General features: G+C 39.4%; 1 protein-coding gene across 1 annotated transcript in view; it reads left to right on the forward strand.

Annotated features, from left to right (window-relative positions):
• nt5dc1 (5'-nucleotidase domain containing 1) overlaps positions 1-18,891 on the forward strand; it is a 76,801-nt gene that overhangs the window by 36,584 nt on the left and 21,326 nt on the right. The window contains exons 7-9 of the mRNA XM_026193948.1: positions 7,313-7,487; positions 9,757-9,854; positions 16,332-16,453. Of these exons, the coding sequence (XP_026049733.1) occupies positions 7,313-7,487; positions 9,757-9,854; positions 16,332-16,453 (395 nt within the window). The remainder of the gene's footprint in view (positions 1-7,312; positions 7,488-9,756; positions 9,855-16,331; positions 16,454-18,891) is intronic.

Here is an 18,891-nt window from a genome sequence, read left to right on the forward strand (position 1 = left end):
CGGAAGGCATTACACAGCAGTTGTTTTGTTTGCTCTCAATTTTGACAGCCCTATTAAAGATTAATATCAGTTTGTAAATGCTCCAGACAGCTTTTCTTCAAATTCTTCATTTCTCACTTGCTTTTGCAACTTTGTACTTTTGTGTTACTCGCAGCAACAACTCCACCTTATTGTTAGTCCATTTAAAAAACGTTGTGCTTTTCCTCAACATTTTGCCGCGGCGTTTCAAAGAGCCGTTAAGTAAATAAACGGCAGACAGAAATGAGGCAGGTCGAATCGGCTTGTGTTTCACGCATGCGCAGTACTAAAAATGACACTTTCCCATTCTCATAGAAAGTTTACTCGCCAAGTGCAGCTAACAGCAACAAAAACAGCAGCGTTTCCTGACAGAAAAGTTAAGGATATCCTCATCAACCCACCTCAATATCCCTGTCATCAAACAAACGTGTGCTTCACTTACTCACTGGATTGTATTAGACTCCTTTCACAACATTTTACAGCCTCCCCTTGGAGCATACAATTGCATATGACGAAAGCCCATTGGCATTTGTGTTCACATATTTTATTCTCCTAGTGATCACTGCTTCATCATTTTAATACCTTTGTCTCTAAAGTCTGGGTTCTATTTTTCAGTGCTATAATTAAGTCATAATATCATAATCTACTGATAGTTCCATTAAACTTGGTGATCATTCTTACTCAGCTTTACTGCAAGGTGATCATTTTGCTTTTCTCTCAGGCATCCTGGGCCCTATCAGAGTTCCAGTCCACAGCTTGGATATAGAAATAGTATTTCTTCTGTTTACGTCAGCAATATAAAAGATGTTGTTGCAACATAAGTCAGTATTTTTGCCATTTTTTTCATCCTGTGTGAACTGATGAGGAGTAGCGATCGTGCACGCTTCCCATGTGTTTTCTAAGACTCATGTATAAAGATGGTAGCCAAACAGGTAGCTATTGTTTATGGAGATTGCACCTTGGAGGATAATTCATCACTGTGAGTGCCTTAAACTCCCTGTGATTATAACAAACCAGACTGGACTTGTTCAGGGTTTTACACATTTTGCTTTTTGTGCTTTTCTTTTGTCGGTGTTCTTCTGAGAGTCAGCAAAATGTAGTTAAGATAAATATACATAAATATGTTTAATTTGAAGGGCAATTTCACTTGTGCATTTAACTCTTGTTTACAATAGGCAATGGGATTTTTGAATCAGCGTTTTCTTCCCTGTGTATTTCGGTTGCGCTGCACCTACTGAGACTGTGCACGGTGTCACCCTGTATAGGGAATTTAAGATGTGATCTTCCTGAGATCAGACCTTAAAGTATGAATGCCTGCAGTTTTCTTAAGATAGCACTGGCTAAATATAGCTCTGGTTTGGTGTAATGACAGATTGCAGTGTCCCTCACGTTTGCTCTGAGGCGAAAGTGACTGCGCAACTGGCGTCACTGTCCCCCACAGCGATGTGTATAAGGGTGTCCAAAAACCACCGTCCCTTTTTTTTCACAGCTGCCATTGTTCTTTGTGTCGCTTTTTATCTCCACTTCAGTAGCACTTCTTCAGAAAGTAGAAAAACTAAGGGACAGGAGTCTATCTGCCTGCCTAGTGAACAATTCAAAGGTTTCCCTGTTCTCTTTTTTATGTTCCTTGATCATTAAGATAAAACACCCTTTAAAGCACAACACCTCAACGAAAGACCGCTTTGGGAAAGCTATTCTAATGTATGATAGTCTAATTAATCTACTTAGATCAAACTGGGACAGCAGGCAGATAAATCCTTGGAGGTGTAATTCATCATCTTTCACAAAAAGTTACCTGAAATCTAGCCCTATATTTTTTAGAGATAAAAAGGACCATTTGGGGAAAATACTTTTGGGAGATGGAACGATGGATGGAGGAATTTCCACAACTCATGCATTCCCTACATTCATTGTATGATTTAATAGGACTACAAAATAAAATACTTTACTAATTCAATCTTTAAAATTTCTTCCAGTTTATGAAATTTATTTGATTTATTTTTCCTAGGAAACATCTTCCTAATCTGTCTTAAGGACAAAGTTATCTTATATTAATATTAATGAGGCACTTCGTAACCACAACTTGACTAAACTAGGTTGAGTTTTACAATGAAAACAACTTGTGAGTGTGTGATATTTGTTGAGGTATGTTTCACATTACATTGAACTCTGCAGTCTTACACTAGTCAATATATCCCAGCGTAATGTAACACCTTTGTACCATAATGTTAGGTTTTCCACCACCATCAACAAAACTTTATTGTTCCAGTAGATGCATTGGTGGAACTCACCCCAAGTTGCCCTGATGTATCCAACGGAGTGTGAATACATTATGTTTAAAGTGAAAACATTTGTATGATAGTGTTTGTGTGAATGGGTGAATAAGGCTGTTACTAAGGCTACGTCCACACGTACCCGGGTATTTTTGAAAACGCAGATTTTTCTATGCGTTTGCACCTTTCGTCCACACGTAAACAGCGTTTTCGGTCACTGAAAACGGAGATTTCTAAAAACGCCTGCCAGGGTGGATATTTTCGAAAACTCAGTTTTTGCATTTACGTGTGGACGAGAAAAACGGAGAAAACGGAGAAAACGCAGCGTCAAAGGTGTGCGCCTTTTGTGACGTCACACTGTGCGCCATGTTATTGTTTCGGTGAAATGAATTTCACCAATACTGTTACTGTTAATTGTACTCTGACTGAGTTTGTTTAAATGCTTACATATACACACACAGTTACTGTCCCTCCACACATAGGACTGGGTTCTGCTTCTATGCCCCAGCTTTGTTTACTTTTTCCCACCGAGGCTTCTAGACTTCTGATTGGCCAACATTTCTACACGGTTAGGAATATATCGCCACCTGTTGCTTTGGCATGTTCCTAGCAGCGTTTTTCTTCATTTCTGTGTTTACGTGTGGATGGGATTATTTTTTAAAACGAAAATGGAAAATCTCCGTTTTCAAAAATACCCGTGTACGTGTGGACGTAGCCTAAGAGAGTGCTGTACAAGTACCAATCTATTTATTACTACTTTTGTTGTCATTGAATCCCCGTCCAAACTTTTTCTAAAGGTCTCTCAGATTTCTTTAGATCTGGGTACGATAATGAAAAGCAAACCTTAGACAGGAAACGGGTTCCACAGTTCTCTTCTCAGTGAGGGTCCAATCTTTGGCACCTAATTTGCAAACTCAGATTTGAAGGTGTAGTTGCACTTTATGTAACTGAGCTGTTGTTCTTATTTATTTCAGTCATGAAAGTTACTTCAAAGTGACAACTTTTGTGTCATTTGTTTGAGTGATTTACCTTTATGTAGAGAGGATGAACAGTTTAATTGACTTACAATGTCAAAAAAAAGCAAGAAATGTCAAAGGCTTTTTGACCTGACGTGAAACTTGTTGTGGACTAAGTTGGAACCTCCTTTTGACAGCTTTGTTTTTAGAGTATATTGCCTTTTTGTTATCACGAGTGTTATTTCGATAGTGAAGCTCCACTGTCACCGACTGAAAGGGGAAAAAAAGTGTGCAAAGGACATGATGCAGCAATTTGTGGTCGTTCTGCTAAAAATGGAAAGTCCACAGACAGAATGGCCCGACCAGTTTTTCCACGTGGTTCCAACAGGTGCTGGAAAATGCTGTTTGTCTGGATGCCTTTTTAAGACAAAACACTGTAGATTATAGCTTCCCTTTAGAGATTTAGTACATGTGCTTTATACAGTGTATATACAGAGATTGATGTTTATTATGTATAATGACAAAAAGAGTAAATGGATCTTTTCTCACATTTGTTTTCTTAGCCTTTATCTTTCCTGCTGGGGGGATAAAGAAAATAAATGAACGTGTAGATTGTGCCCCTCATCACTTTTGGTGTGGCTGGTTGCAAAATGCTCATGTTCTCTGCCCTAATTTCCACTGCTACTGTTGATTTGTGTATCCTGTCAGGATGCTTTGATGTATCAAAGAGATTGACCTGCTGCAGGTCGTGGTTTTCTTTCACTGAGCAGCTATTCAGTTATGCAGGCCTGGCGCCTGCCTGCACAGTGCAGTGCCCAGGCACAGGCCTGCTGGGCCTCAGGGCACTTCAGTCCTATATTCACAGCTAGACACACACACTGTAGTAGCCTCACAGTGGTGCCAGAGCAGCATTTTAAATATGCGCTTCTCTGCGGGACTTCTGGTTTGCTTCTTCGCTTGCTTCTCTGCTTTAAATCATTTGCCTGGAAGCAGACAGAGGGCTGAAGAGATATAGAACAAAATATAGAGCGTCTGTGAAATGAAAAAACCGAGTTGTTTTTGGGAGGTGTCACTGAGACAGAAAGAAATAAAACAAAACAAAACAGCACTCAGTTGAGGCTATCATCCTGTTCTGGGATCACACTCGAGCGTTTTTTTTTTTTAGCATCTTTGTTCATATGAATTGCAGAATGGGTGGAAGTGTTGATCTCTATAGGGATGTGCTGATATATCAACTGTCTGCTGCTGTCAGCCAGTATTGACTGACACTGACATATCAGCAAAACAGGCGATATATGACCAGCGTCTGTGGTCAGCATGTATATCTGCAAACAAATTTTTGCACTATCTGTTAATATTGACTAAATTGGACACTATGGATTTAGAATTTCCCTTGATCTAGCAACAGGACACTATTTACCACCTACAGCAGAACTACCACGTGCTTTTATGATGTTTTATTGTGGCTGGTATTGGATAAGGAATCCAATATCATCTTTTTAGCCATCTTCATCTCTGAATCTTTGCGGCGTGTTATTGAAATCTGGTGCTGGCATGTGGGGTCGATGTTTGTTAAACACATGAAACTACTTCATGGAATCTTGCTGCTAGGAGAGTTCCCCTAATCCCCCACAGATGACCTCCCTGATTGTGGGTAATGAGGCAAGACAGGCTTTGTGCTTCCTGAGGAGCGGCCGTGGTTGTTGAGACCCCTTTTTGCTGTTTAGCTGAAGGTGTAATGATCTGTGGATGCAATTAAAACTTCAGACGAGATTTTTTTTAAATGTTTGCATCTGGAACACTTTCAAAATGCGGATTAAGAGGTTCTCACTGACCGGATAAACCAGATAAATGAGCCATTTTTGCTTGTTTGTGTTTGTCACCATCTTCTGTTTAGACCTCTGTACTGCCTTTTTTGGAAAAAACCAGAGCATTTTTCCTCTTCCATGTTAGTCCTGTATTTGGCCACTGGAGGCCAGCATGCCCAAACATTTTAGACTTGGTGCAGGACTGAGAAACCGCTCAACCATATCATTCCCATGACAGGCAGTAGTTGTTACATACCTATTTATTTAGTCAGATTAAAAAAAATAGACCTAAACAGAAAAGAATTTGAAACTGCTGCTATAAATACTGTGTCAGGTAGTCTGCTGAGGGTGCTGATGTCAGGATATTAAAAATGGTATTAACTTATAGAGATAAGTAGTGTACTATAAGTAGAATGTAGCTCTTTTTTCTTCTGCTTGCAAAAGAAAAAACACAGCTTCTATTAAAGTTTGTCAGCAAATACCATCTGCTTCATATTTCTGTTTGTATATGGTTGCCTTTATGTCAATTCCATCGCAGAACTGTGAGGTCTTTTGTCTGTAGGATTCATTGGGTCTACAAATAGTCACAATTTTTGCAGTTACAAGACTTCCAGGTACCATTTGATCATGTTTCCACATTTTACAATGCAGAATGGCAATATTATATGTATTCATGTGTATTATGTGTTGTCAGGCAGTATCTGTATTCTTGATATATCATGCTTTATTCATAGGTTTTTATAGTGATGAGACACATAACTGAGTTACATGTTTTAATGAGCCAGAATTGGTAATACTAACAGGAAGTGAAGTGATGGAGAAGCAGGGCCATGACCCTTAGGTCCCACTTTTGTGAACACAGATTCCAAAGAGAACTTTATGTTTTTTTCTGTATGGCATCTTTAAATATAGTTCATGTTTTTGTGTGTTTAGTTTTGTTTGTTTTTTGAAGCTTGCTCAGCAGAAAATAAATTGTGGAAAAGTTCAAGCACTTCAGCCTTCTTTGCTCAATCTGTAAACATTTAGTCTCTCACGAGGAAAAATGGAAGCATGTGTCCTTTGATGTTTGTCTTTGAAAGAATTGTAGCTTTTTTGGGGTTTTGCAACAATATGCGAAGAAGCTAATTGATTACCATCTGTGCTGGTTTCTTTCAGTAACCCAAAGACTCCTCTGGCATATTTATGGTAGCAGATTTCAGTTTTCTTTTTCTTTGTTTTGTTGTTTCTCTGCATCGTTGCATTACAGGTAGTTACTTGTATCAAAGTTTTAACGCAGCTGAAAGAATTTTATCCTAGAATAAGTGACCATAACTGGAGGTCAGCATGCTGTCCTTTGTTATTAAAGTGTTATATCAGGTAAAAAGATAAAGATGACCACAGATTACTTAAAAAAATCAGATTAGACAATAAAAATTTTACCTGTTTAAAAATGGACACTACGTTAGCGGTTGTGAACAGCTGGTACTTTCCATATAGTGTTACATTTGCACTGTATGATGGTACAGCAGAGCAAAAACAGACCTGTGTTAGCCACTCAGAAACATGCTGTCAGTTTAGCTCTATGACACAACTGTAACTTACACGTATGTTACAGTGGGGATCAATTTTAATGAGATGGTCAGTGGGTAGTAAGGAAATGCTGTTATGTTCAGCAGCTGAGGGTGTTCTAGCATTGGACTGTAAATAACAAATGAGTTCAGTTCAATTTAATTCAGTTGACTTTGATTTGTATAGTGCAAAAATACAACAATAATGGCCTCAATGGGCTTTGTCTTGTCTTGTAAGGTAAAGACTCTACAATAATATAGAGAAAACCCCCAAAATTAAATGGCCCACTTTGAGCAAGCAGTTGGTGACAGCGGGAAGGAAAAACGCCCTTTTAAAAGAAAGAAATCTTCAACTGAGCAGGTTCAGGGAGGCAAAGCCATGACTAGTTGGAGATGAAAAGATGAAGAGAGTGACACAAGACAAAAGCCACAGTAACACTAACTAATGATTAAATACAGAGAGGTGTATAAACATAGGGAGAGTGAAAAAGAAACACTCAGTGTGTAATACGAAGCCCCAAGCGGCATGGTAGTAGTGCTTCACAGCTACAGTAATCAACTATTACCATAGTAAATAACTGTTGTAGCTTTGTTACTGGAGTCTCTGTCGAGGTGTGTCAGATTGTGGAAATCTGAATGTGAAATAGTAGCAGCGTCACTTTTGTTTACATAGCGTGCACGTGTCTTACTACTGTTGTGTTTCCCCACAGATGATGCAGGGACATACTTCCCAAGTGTGAAGAGGGATCCGGGCCAGTACCTGCAGCGTTGTTCCGACTCTGTCAAGACCTGGCTGCGCAGCATGAAAAATGCTGGCCAGGTTCTGCTCCTCATCACCAGTTCCCATAGCGACTACTGCAGGCTCATCTGTGAACACATCCTGGGGTAAGACTGCCCACACCAATACTTCACAGTGGCACCTCCATTAACAAAGCTGGAACCTCATCTGCTTTGTTTACCATAACAGTCCAAATAGGGCTTTTAACCTATTCTTTTTTCATTCAACTCACTCATCCTTAACCTTTCTAAACCTGCCCAGCAGGATGCTGATGAGGTCTGTGTTTTTAAATTGTAGCGGTGGGGCTACTGTTCAAATCACTGGCTTTGTGCATTACCAGCTTCCCTCTGTCTTCACTATACAAAGTGTGGTTAGAGCCTTGTTTTTGTAGCCTAAGCCCCATTTCACACTCGATCAAGCAGCAGTACAGGGCCTTGAAACAACACAGTGTCCACGTTGCTGCTGTGTTTGGACTTAGATAAGCCCTTCTTGTTCTTTGTCGGCTCTTATCCTCTTCTCTGGCCTTGTCGATAGTTTGGTTTTTTTTCAGTCTCCATTGCTTGAAGCTGTTGCTCCATGTGAAGTTTTCAGGTTAAAGCCGTTTTGCTCTGGATGTCCTCCTCTCACACCATTTCCTGTCGTCTTCCACAGAAAGCAGAGGCCTGTCTGAGTGTGTGTGTTTGACACACACTCAGACCTTTACAAGGTCAGCAGATTTCTGTTGTAAGACTTAGAAATTAGGCTGAAGTGGTTTAGGGAGGAGTGTTTGTGCTGATTGAGGTAGTTGGCTTCAACATCCTACTTGGTTGTCTTACAGCCAAAGTTTGTGTATTCTTCCAGGGAAATGTGTTGGTGGGTCATGTCAGCACATGATGTGTGATATGTTAAGAAAGCACTTTATTGAGAAACGGGGCTTCTCCTTTGTCATCATGCCACCGTCCTTTTCAAGAGAAAATCGTCACTGGCCCACAGTAGTTGCTGTGTGGCAAATAGTGGCTGAACACCAATGACACGAGGCTGTCAGAAATAGCACAGGAAAGCCAGCTCTGTCCAACAGGAGAGTACAAGCTAATACTGACCAACCTGTCCAGTGAAGTGGGCATTACTATTTGGTACAATTGGATGAAGACTTTTTTTATAAGAAGAATAGCATCATTTCATGATTCTGTGAGTGTTTATTCCACTGACTAAGCATGTTTTCTGGTTTATATAAAGTACTGAAAGTTGAGATGTTTATCCATTTTCTTCGGCTAATGTGGGAGTGGGTCATATGGGCAGCCAAAACTGAATTAAAAAAAAATTGAACTTAATTTTTTTAAACATGCACTTTTCAAAGAGGTTTTTACATGTCCACTTAGGTGGACAACATACGTTTTGACTTATGAATTTGACAAACTACTAAAATAAAATGTGAAAGAACTATAACATAACAAAAATATTTTTTATATATATTTTAAATATATTTTATAACAATATATGTAACAAATATTTATTAATCCTTTATTTATCCAGGTAAAAAATCTCATTGAGATTAAAAATCTCATTTCCAAGAGAGACCTGGCATCATAGCAACAAAAGTCACATACCACATAGGTATATATAAATATAAATATAATATATATATATAAATATAACAAATATAACCCTGTCACCCAGTGAGTGGCAGGGTATGGAGTGACACAGCAGTGTCCAATGTAGTGGTTTATATGCAAGTATACTATCAACACAGACACAAATGCAAGAAAACCGCCTTTGAATAGCTGTCCACTGTAGTGACCACTATGCATGAAAGGGTTAAACTCCTTGTCCCTGACCCAGTGTAGGCAGTTTGGGGATGGCCCTTCCTTTTCCAAAGTCACACATCACTGTCTGACTTTCCCATAAACACACTCCTAAACCTCATGGAAAGCCTTCCCAGAAGAGCTAAAGCAGTTATAGTTGCAAAGTGTGGATCACAATTATATTAATATATTTTTCAGTACAAATAGACTTTTGAGTTCTGAATTATGATTGTTAAAATGTGCAGAAACCCATTTTTGCCACGGTTATATACTGTACTGTACTATAATGAGCACTTTTGTCATGAAGCAATTAAAGCTTGGCACATACTAATATTTATGTCTTGCTTCATGAGCCACTTGTTGGCTTCTCTCCTTATAAGGAAGATTCTTCCTCATAAACATGTATACTAAAGTCCTCATGACTGTAGGTCGGTGTTTACTTTAGTCTGCATTTCTTCACTGTTTATTGCTCTGTGTTTTCTATCATCTGTATCATCTGATTGTTTAGGCTCATTCAGCCTCACTGTGTGCACTTGTGTACTTGGATGCTTTCCACGAGTTGTCGAGTCTAAAGAGTTTTCTCTGGCTGTTACAGGAAGGACTTTGAGGAACTATTTGACATCATTATCACAAATGCCCTTAAGCCAGGATTCTTCTCCTTGGTGCCCCAGCAGAGGCCCTTTAGAACCCTTGGTAAGTAAAAGATCACCGCACCCATTTCTCAGTTATTTAAGCCTTGAAAACATCTGTAGAAAAGGCTCAAATATATAACTTTTGCACCGACTGGAGGTTTCAAAATGTTGTTAAATGTTACATTAAAATATTATTATGATTTCAAATATATAAAAATAATAATCTGTCACTTTAAAGAGTACCATCACATAAAACGTACTTTTAATTAAACAAAAACAAAACATCTTTTTTCAATTATCTTGTACGTGTTTGTCATATTGTGTAATTACTGCTGCATGTCTGCAATTGAATATATTGGCTTTGCCACATTAAACAGCAAAGTGGCATCGTTTTGAGTCCAATGATCTGGTAATACTTTTTAAGGAATGGTGTTGTGTAAGTTTACTGTAGCTGACCTCTGTAATATGAATGTTTCAGGACATATAAGAGTGTACGTTAGTGGTTATTAACACCGACTTATTGGGTGTGGTTTCTGGACATTTTCAGTTTAAGCCAAAGCTTAATTACAGATGTAAAAAGCTCCTCCAGACCATTCCCTGTGGATGATTTGACTAAAACAGGTCAAACTACACTGGCTCATGTTTAGTTTGCAATTGAGAGTGTTTAAAGGATGGACAAACCCACTGGTTTTGGATTCTACATTATGAAAGTGACCTTATTTGAAAAAAAGAGGGTGGAATACAAGTTTATCAGCCAAGAATATCAAGCTTGGCTAGTCACCAAAACTAAAGGGCAAGGGAGCCTTGACCTCCTTGGCTCACTTGTGACCTCAGTAAACACATTCCTAAGGCGAGAGGCGGCGTACACCCTGGACAGGTCGGCAGTCTATCACACAGAGACAGACAAGCATTCGCACTCACAGTCACACCTATGGACAATGTAGAAATATTAATTAAGCTAACCCCAATAATTGCTTATGTTTGGACTGTGGGAGGAAGCCATAGTACCCGGAGATAACCAGATGGTGGAGTTCTTTCTGACGTCAACTGTTCTAACCCCACACCTGTGCTGCTCCATTTACAACAGGCTTTTATTACTTTATTAGTCTATTGATGGGAATGAGAGCTTACTCCAGCTATAACCACCACAGATTTTACATTTAACCTGAATATTATAAACAGCTGTGCGTTCTGTTATTGACAGCACTATCTGCAGCTTCCATGTAGCTTCTCCTACCTGCCCCAACCCCAGACATCTGCTCCTAGATGCTGGTGGTGAAGGCGTGTCCTGGGACAGGGGTTGTTTCCTGGTATGCTCCCCATGTCTGGATTATCTGGCTGCCAGCAAGAAGACTGGGGATGCATTATGTGTGAAGACGGGATGATCCACTCACTGAAATATTCTCTCCCTCGCCCTTAGCTTTGCCACGCTGGCAGAAGTAGCATCGGCATCTGGCCTCTATTCTTTCTTTTTTTTAAAACTGAAATCGTTGCTTCTTGTTCTGCACTCTTGACATATTCTCATTTTTATTGGCCAATAAAGTTTATTTAGAACACTTCAAATTTATTACACTAGAGCTGATGTTTGAAGACCCGCCAAGCATGCTCAATTCATTGTCATGAAGGTGAGCGCGCAGAGCTGATCATCAGCTCGTAAATGATTGGTTTAAGAACAACGTCCACTTTCCTTCTATATTCTGAAGACATTCAGATTCACAAATTGCATTTACTTCCTCATCATCTGCAGATTAGGTAACACTACATAAAAGTACTCTACAAGTACCTGGATGGTGTACTTGTAGATGGCCCTACTGGTGGTGGTCAGAGGGCCCGGTGGCGCCAGTGTCCAGCAGCCTCGCCTCTGTCGGTGCACCCCAGGGCAGCTGTGGCTACAATGTAGCTTGCCATCACCTGTGTGTGAATGGGTGAATGACTGAATTTAGTGTAAAGTGCCTGTCATTCTGGGACAGGATAGTTTTATCTGTTCAAATTCGTCAGTTTCTGAAGCCTGAAAGTCGTCACCAGTAGAAGAAAAAACTGGTGTTACAGAAACAGGACTTCTTAAGAGCTGCTGCTTATCTCAGCTGCACCATTTGCACTGCTCTGAATCCAAACCACATGACCCCATCACTCTCATACCCCAGTGTCCTTGCAGCTGAGTATACACGTGTGCATGAGTATTCGCAGATGTTCAGGTGCTCATCCCTCGTCTTACTGTTTTTTCTCTCCTGTCAAAATGTTTCTAGCATATTTAACCTGAGTTTGAACTCGCTCTGTGGAACACTGTCTTTTTTATCGCAGAGGGTGAAGGACTCCTTTTATCATTATGCTGCTGCTGGGTTTTAGATGCAGTGAGCCCTCTATCCTGCTTCACAGAGAGGAGAGTGTAAATTCAGACAGGGAGCAAGCGTTTGCCATTGTTTAGGTTGACTAAGGAGGCTTACTGCAGAAAGTCAAACAGTCATACAGTATATAGCAGCTTCAGAAAGTTTTCTTTTTGCACATTTGCATTTTCACAAAGTTTATTTTAGCAAAAAAAACTGTAAGAAAATACATACTTAAAGCTGTGAATTCGTTTTTATAACTATATGAAATATTTACAGTATAAATGTGTAAAATTACAGGATATTTTCTGTAATTTTACACATTTATTTCTTACAATTTAAACCCAAACAGTCAGTTATTGAAAATGATCTATAGGAAGCTGCCCAGCATTGTTAAATGTGATGTTGTGATCATCGTGCAGTTAATCATTACTGAAACATTGGGGATTACATGTCTGTATCCCAGTTCCACTTTTGCTTATTATCTGCACTAACAAACAGCTTCTCTAGAAGGAACTTCTTTGCTAACATCAAACCTGTAGCCAACCAGTGGAAAACTCTTATTCGCGTTGTTATTCACAAGCTCTGTATTCTGAAAATGACACGGGTGTTTTACCTCCACAGAACCATGGCTCTGACTTTTCGGAGAGAAAAGATGAGATTTGTTAATACCTTGGCTGACAAGTGGTGTTTGTTAAGGTTGGATTGAAACAAGAGGGGCATGGCTGGATCTGAATATGGCAGTCTTCACTGTGCTGCTTTCATTCGTAGTCTGATTTTCCCCTTCAGTGCTGAGCTGAGATAAGGGCTGCCGAAATGCAGTTTCTATCAACAGCAGCTCACGTCTTTGTAGAGTCATGGAATACTTGGAATCAAGTTACCAAACTAAACCAAACAGAAACTTCAGAGGTTTTCTACCATTTCGATTGTCTTTTTTTTTTTTTTTACTTTTTATTTTATTTATTTGAACAACTCACTTGTCCATTACGCATACAGTTTCTTCAGAATAACAGAATACAAAGAGGGTCACAAACTCAAGACAGTGAAATTAGAAAGAAAAAGGAACAAACAAATATATGTATAAAAATATAAATACATATATAATAATAATTAGAAAAATAAGATAAAGTAAAACAAAAGAAAAAAGAAAAATAGGAAACATGCCTGTGGTGTCAAACATTTCCATCGTTCATTTCACATTCTTTTCTTTTTTTCTTTTTTTTTGTATGCCCATCTTCATTCAGTTCAGTCTTTGTTTTTTTTTCTTCTGCTGTACGTCAACCATTTTCCCCAGTTCTTCAAAAAGCGTTCTTCCTTTAATTTTAGTTTATGTGTAAAGTTCTCCATCTTCATAATGTCCTCCACAATTGCTACCCACTGCTGCTTTCCTGGTGTTTCTGTCTTAAGCCAGTTTTTGGTGATGGCCTTCTTTGCTGCCAAAAGGAGAATCTTTGTCGCATGGAGTCACACAAACCACCTGCAACTCAACACCTCAAAGACTAAGGAACTGGTTGTGGACTTCGGGAGGTCCAGAGAAGGTCCACTGCCGGTTCAGATAGAGGGGGAGGAGGTGGAGGTGGTCAACAAGTACAAGTACCTCGGGCTGTGGGTGGACAATAAACTGGACTGGTCATGCAACACAGAGCACCTGTATAAAAAAGCCCAAAGCCGACTGTACTTCCTCAGGAGGCTGAGGTCTTTTAACATCTGCAGGAAGCTCCTGAGGATGTTTTACCAGTCGGTGGTTGCTGGAGTACTTTTCTATGCTGTGGTGTGCTGGGGGAGCAGCACAGCAAAGAGGGACTCATCCAGGCTGGAGAAACTGATCAGGAAGGCTAGCTCTGTGGTCGGCATGAAGCTGGACACTCTGGTGACAGTGGCAGAACTGTCAGAACTAACAGACTTAAAAACTCCTTTGTCCCACACGCCATCAAACTCTCCTCTCTGGAGGGGAGAGGGAGGGGAAACAGGAGGACAAAGGAGGGGGGAACAACTAAGCTGTAGTGCCTCTTCACCTCACTGTACAATACCTTGTGCAATACTTTTTGTAAATAGTCAACAGTGCAATAGACTCAATACTTGAAATGTGCAATTCACTTGTATTTTTATTTTTTATTCCTATTTATTCTATTTATCCCCTTTGTATATTTTATTTATATTTGTCTCTGTATTTATATATGTGTGTGTGTGTGTGTGTGTGTGTGTGTGTGTGTGTGTGTGTGTGTGTGTGTGTGTGTGTGTGTGTGTGTGTGTATATATATATATATATATATATATATATATATATATATATATATATAACAATTCTGTAACTGTAACTTCGGTCGTTGCTGTGCTTTTTGGAAGTCGAATTTCCCAGAGGAACCCACCCGAGGGATTAATAAAGTTCTATCTTATCTTATCTTATCTTATCTTAATCTTAGCCAGGTAACGATCCTTTACATCTACAGTACCTTCCAAGTACCCTAGATACAAAACAAGGCAGGTTCTAGGAATAATATAACCTAATATATCACAGAGAGCCGAGTGAATTTTAACCCAGAAAGTGTGAATTTTTCTGCATTTCCAGAAAATGTGCTTATGGTCTGGTTCATCCCATCCACACAGCCTCCAACATTGTTTTTGTGTATTGGTTTGTTTATTTTTAATCTTAGGTGTAATAAAATAGCGAATTTGATTTTTCCAGATGATTTCTCTCCACCTCAATGAGTGAGTTGTATTCTTATGTTCTTTCCATGTTTCATACCACACCCTCTCAGTGATTTCTTCACTCAGCTCTCTTTCCCATTTTACTTTAACATATACAGTTGATTCCTGTCTTGAGTCCATCAAACATTTGTATAGGGTAGACACTGATTTTGGAATAACACTTTTATATGCCAGTATAATTATTTTTATAATAGGATGGATTTTGTCTTCCTTTATTTTTATGTTTTTATTAACGTAATCTCTCACCTGTAAGTATCTGAAAAAATCCTTGTTTTTTAAGTTGTATTCCCGTTTTAATTCTTCAAAACTTTTAATTTCTCCTTTTTTGATTAATAAACAAATTGCTGTGATTCCCTTTTCATTCCAATTTTTAAAACCAAGATCCAATTTTCCTGGTCCAAATTCTTCATCGAAGGCTATCCATTTTAGCAAACCAAGCTCTTTACCAATTCTGAACTCCTTTACTGTATCATACAATACATTTAATGTAAAGGATATTATTGGGTTCCTATCTTGGTCTTTAGTTACGTATTCAGGGATCTTTTTTATACCCATGTTTGTTTGAATTGGGACATTGAGTGTGGAGAGCTCCACATCCTTCCAGCGAGCCCCATAATCATCACTACACCAATATGTTATCTGGCGTATCTGTGCAGCACGAAAATATTCTTTTAAATTAGGAAGCGACATTCCTCCTTTCTCCTTAGTAAGCTGTAAAGTAGTGTATCGTACCCTTGGCCGCTTGCCTTCCCAGACAAATCTAGATATATACTTATCCCATTCTGAGAATTGGGTTTCAGGTATGCTTATCGGAAGAGAGAGGAATAAATATAGCAATCATGGTAAGATATTCATCTTTATCACATTTATCCTGTCACTAAATCCTAACGGATATGTATTCCATCTTTCCATATCCTGCCTTATACATTTGAAGAGATGCAAATCTAGCCCGATTAATAGCACTGTAATTTAATCCTCTGAGGTCGACATCCTCATCAGTCGCAACCCAAATTCAAATTCTTAGCCTGGGCTATCAGAATATGTCATTTTTCGTGGTTGCATGATTTTCATTAAAATGCTCTTCCAAATTTTGGCAATTGGGGAAATAAGAAAATAATTATTCCAACTTTTTTCAAAAAAGTCCATTTTGGACTTTGAAATAGAGGGTGAGGGTCGTGTTGGGGTTAGATTTACAACCTATGATCAACTCAGAGGGTTAAAAGGTTGAATGATTCTGAAGACCTAGTAAAGAATCATAAAGTAATTTAAAAGACAAATTAGAGCTGAGGATAAGATGCTATTTGTACTTCCCTGTTCTGTTTTTTCACAAACACTGAGATTTACTCTTTGTTTCCCTGCACAAATGACGCTGTACCTCTGCCACTGAGTTGTGTGGTTTTGTCCTGGATTACTGGAGGTTTTGCTGGTGTGTCTGCTCCTGCAGCAGCTGGCTTGTTGGTCAAACTGCTGCGACTGTTTTATATTACCCATTTTTGCTTGTGCAGTGAACGATGTGGAGGAGAGCGAAGGTCTGCCATCGCTGGACAAACCCGGCTGGTACTCCCAGGGCAACTGGCCACACCTCCACGAGTTGCTCAAGAAAATGACGGGGAAACCAGAGCCCAAGGTACACAAACCACCTCATACACTACAGCAGGCAGCCAGAGCTCTGGCTCACTTTGAGGTTAGCTCCAACTTCAGCTTTTGGCAGGCACTGAAAGAGATGAAGGCTTCATGATAAATACGCTCAGGGAGATTCACACTAGAGTGATGAAGAGGAGGAACGTGGCCCCTGGCATGACTGTTGACAAGGCAGGGGTGTGACAGCATGCTGAGAATTCACTGATAGAGCCAGTATAAGCCATTCTTAGAGACACTTCTTTCCCTCAAGAAAACAAGTTAACCAACATTCAGTCCCACACGACAGTGGTTTGTTTAATTGACAAGACTAAGGGAAACCTTATTTTTTGTCATGTACATACAGATATATTTATGACTTCTCAAATTAAACATGGAAAAAATTAGCTAAACTAACTAAATACTGTGGTCAACTCCAGCCAAGTACCTCTGGCTTCAGACTTTTCTAAATGCTTGGCTTCAGACTTTTTCTTCCAAGGAGCCACGTTTTTTTTTTACATTTTTAAAGTGGTCTAGAGCAGCGGTGTCCAACTCCAGGCCTCAAGAGCCGTTGTCCTGCAGGTTTTAGATGTGTCCTTGATCCAACACAGCTGATTTAAATGGCTAAATTACCTCCTCAACTTGTCTTGTAGTTCTCCAGAGGTAATGAACTAATCATTTGATTCAGGTGTGGTGACCCAGGGTGATATCTAAGGCTACGTTCACACTGCAGGCGAAAGCGCATCAAATCCGATTTTTTTGACCCTATGCGACCCATATCCGATCATGGTATGACAGTGTGAACGGCACAAATCCAATATTTTCAAATCCGATCTGGGTCACTTTCGTATGTTGTACTGAATCTGATACATACCCGATGTTTCAGAAAGCGACTGCTGTGTGAACGGTCAAGTCGCATTAAATCTGTCTTTTACATCACTGACACAAGACAGACGCCAATTATCAAGCGCCCGATAAGACATCGCGAACGCTTCCTGGCCATCCGGTGAAACTGTTGGGAAGACAACGTTGGAGAAATGTTAACATTTTATTTATACTGCATAATCTGCAGATTCTGACAGAAATCTGCAACTATCCTTTGAAGCACCGCTCCTCTCTAAAACAGCAATAAGGATCATTATTAGGTTATCTACATTATTATGTAAATAACAAAATAACTTAAAGCAAAAATTGGGAAACGTGAAGTCCGAAGTCTTTATATTAACGGCCATCAGTCAAACAATATTGTTTGCTCTGGGTCTAAACAGAGCGCGTTGTGTGTGACATCTTCTTTTGCGCATGCGGCCGCTTTGAGCGTTCACACTTGAGAGCGTTTGCTGTCACATTTTATTTGTAGTGTGAATGAGCAGACAAAAAAATCGGATTTGATCAAAAAATCGGAATTGAGCATTAAGACCTGCAGTGTGAACGTAGCCGAAAACCTGCAGGACACCGGCCCTTGAGCCCTGGAGTTGAACACCCCTGGTCTAGAGTATTAGTTCTCCAGGCTTTTTGAAGGTCTTTTAAAGTCTTTGGACTTTGGCTGGTTTTTCACGCATTTTCATTCCAGTTCTTGTGCTTCATCATTTTAAGAGGAATTCTCTTTTTTTTTATTGTTTTAAAAGCCATTTTATACTCACTTATGAATCATTCGAGCATATAAAAAGTACTGTTGCGAAACATATAATTTGTTCCCATTTATTTAGTTGATTGTATGTAAAGTGCCAACAATAGAACTGTTTGACAGGTGTAAAACAATATTTTTGCACTACCGTATTTTTCGGACCATAAGGCTCATCGGATTATAAGGCACACTGTCAATGAACGGGTCTGTTTTCATACATAAGGTGCACCGGATTATAAGATGCACTAAGCAAAACAAAACAGTCAGATATGTCAAACTTCACTCAACTCATTCTTCTTGTTCCTCCACTTCCGTACCATTGATTCATTAATGTTGAATTCTCTCGCAGCTGCTCTATTCCCATGTTGTTGCAGTATATTAATGACTAACCTCATATTGTGGATGGATTATCTCAGTTGTTCTCCTGACTGAAGTTTGGTCTGTTTACAGCATCCTGCCTTGTGATTGCATTTGTCCCACACCATTGGGAACCCTCACGTTAACTTTTATCGAGTGGATAAAAGTTAGCGTTCATGCTCCAGCTTCACTGTGTTTATGTTATGCTAACATAGCTGTGTAGCGATCATGTAGCACATCATTATATTCCAGCTAGTCTAACTTCAGTAACCCTACAAAAGTCACTGCTGTTTAGTTTTCTGTCTTCAGTTATGTTGGAAGTGATAGCAGAGCTGTACGTTTTAATTTTTCACAAATCTCTCAGTCAGAACATGCTATATGATGTTTAGGTGGAAACTAGCAAGCTAACTTCTTGCTAACTTCTAACTCCGTTAAATGTAATAAATTTTGTTGTCATGGATGCGTGG

This window comes from Astatotilapia calliptera, chromosome 15 (genome assembly GCF_900246225.1).
Source record: "Astatotilapia calliptera chromosome 15, fAstCal1.2, whole genome shotgun sequence".
Classification (NCBI taxonomy): Eukaryota; Metazoa; Chordata; class Actinopteri; order Cichliformes; family Cichlidae; genus Astatotilapia; species Astatotilapia calliptera.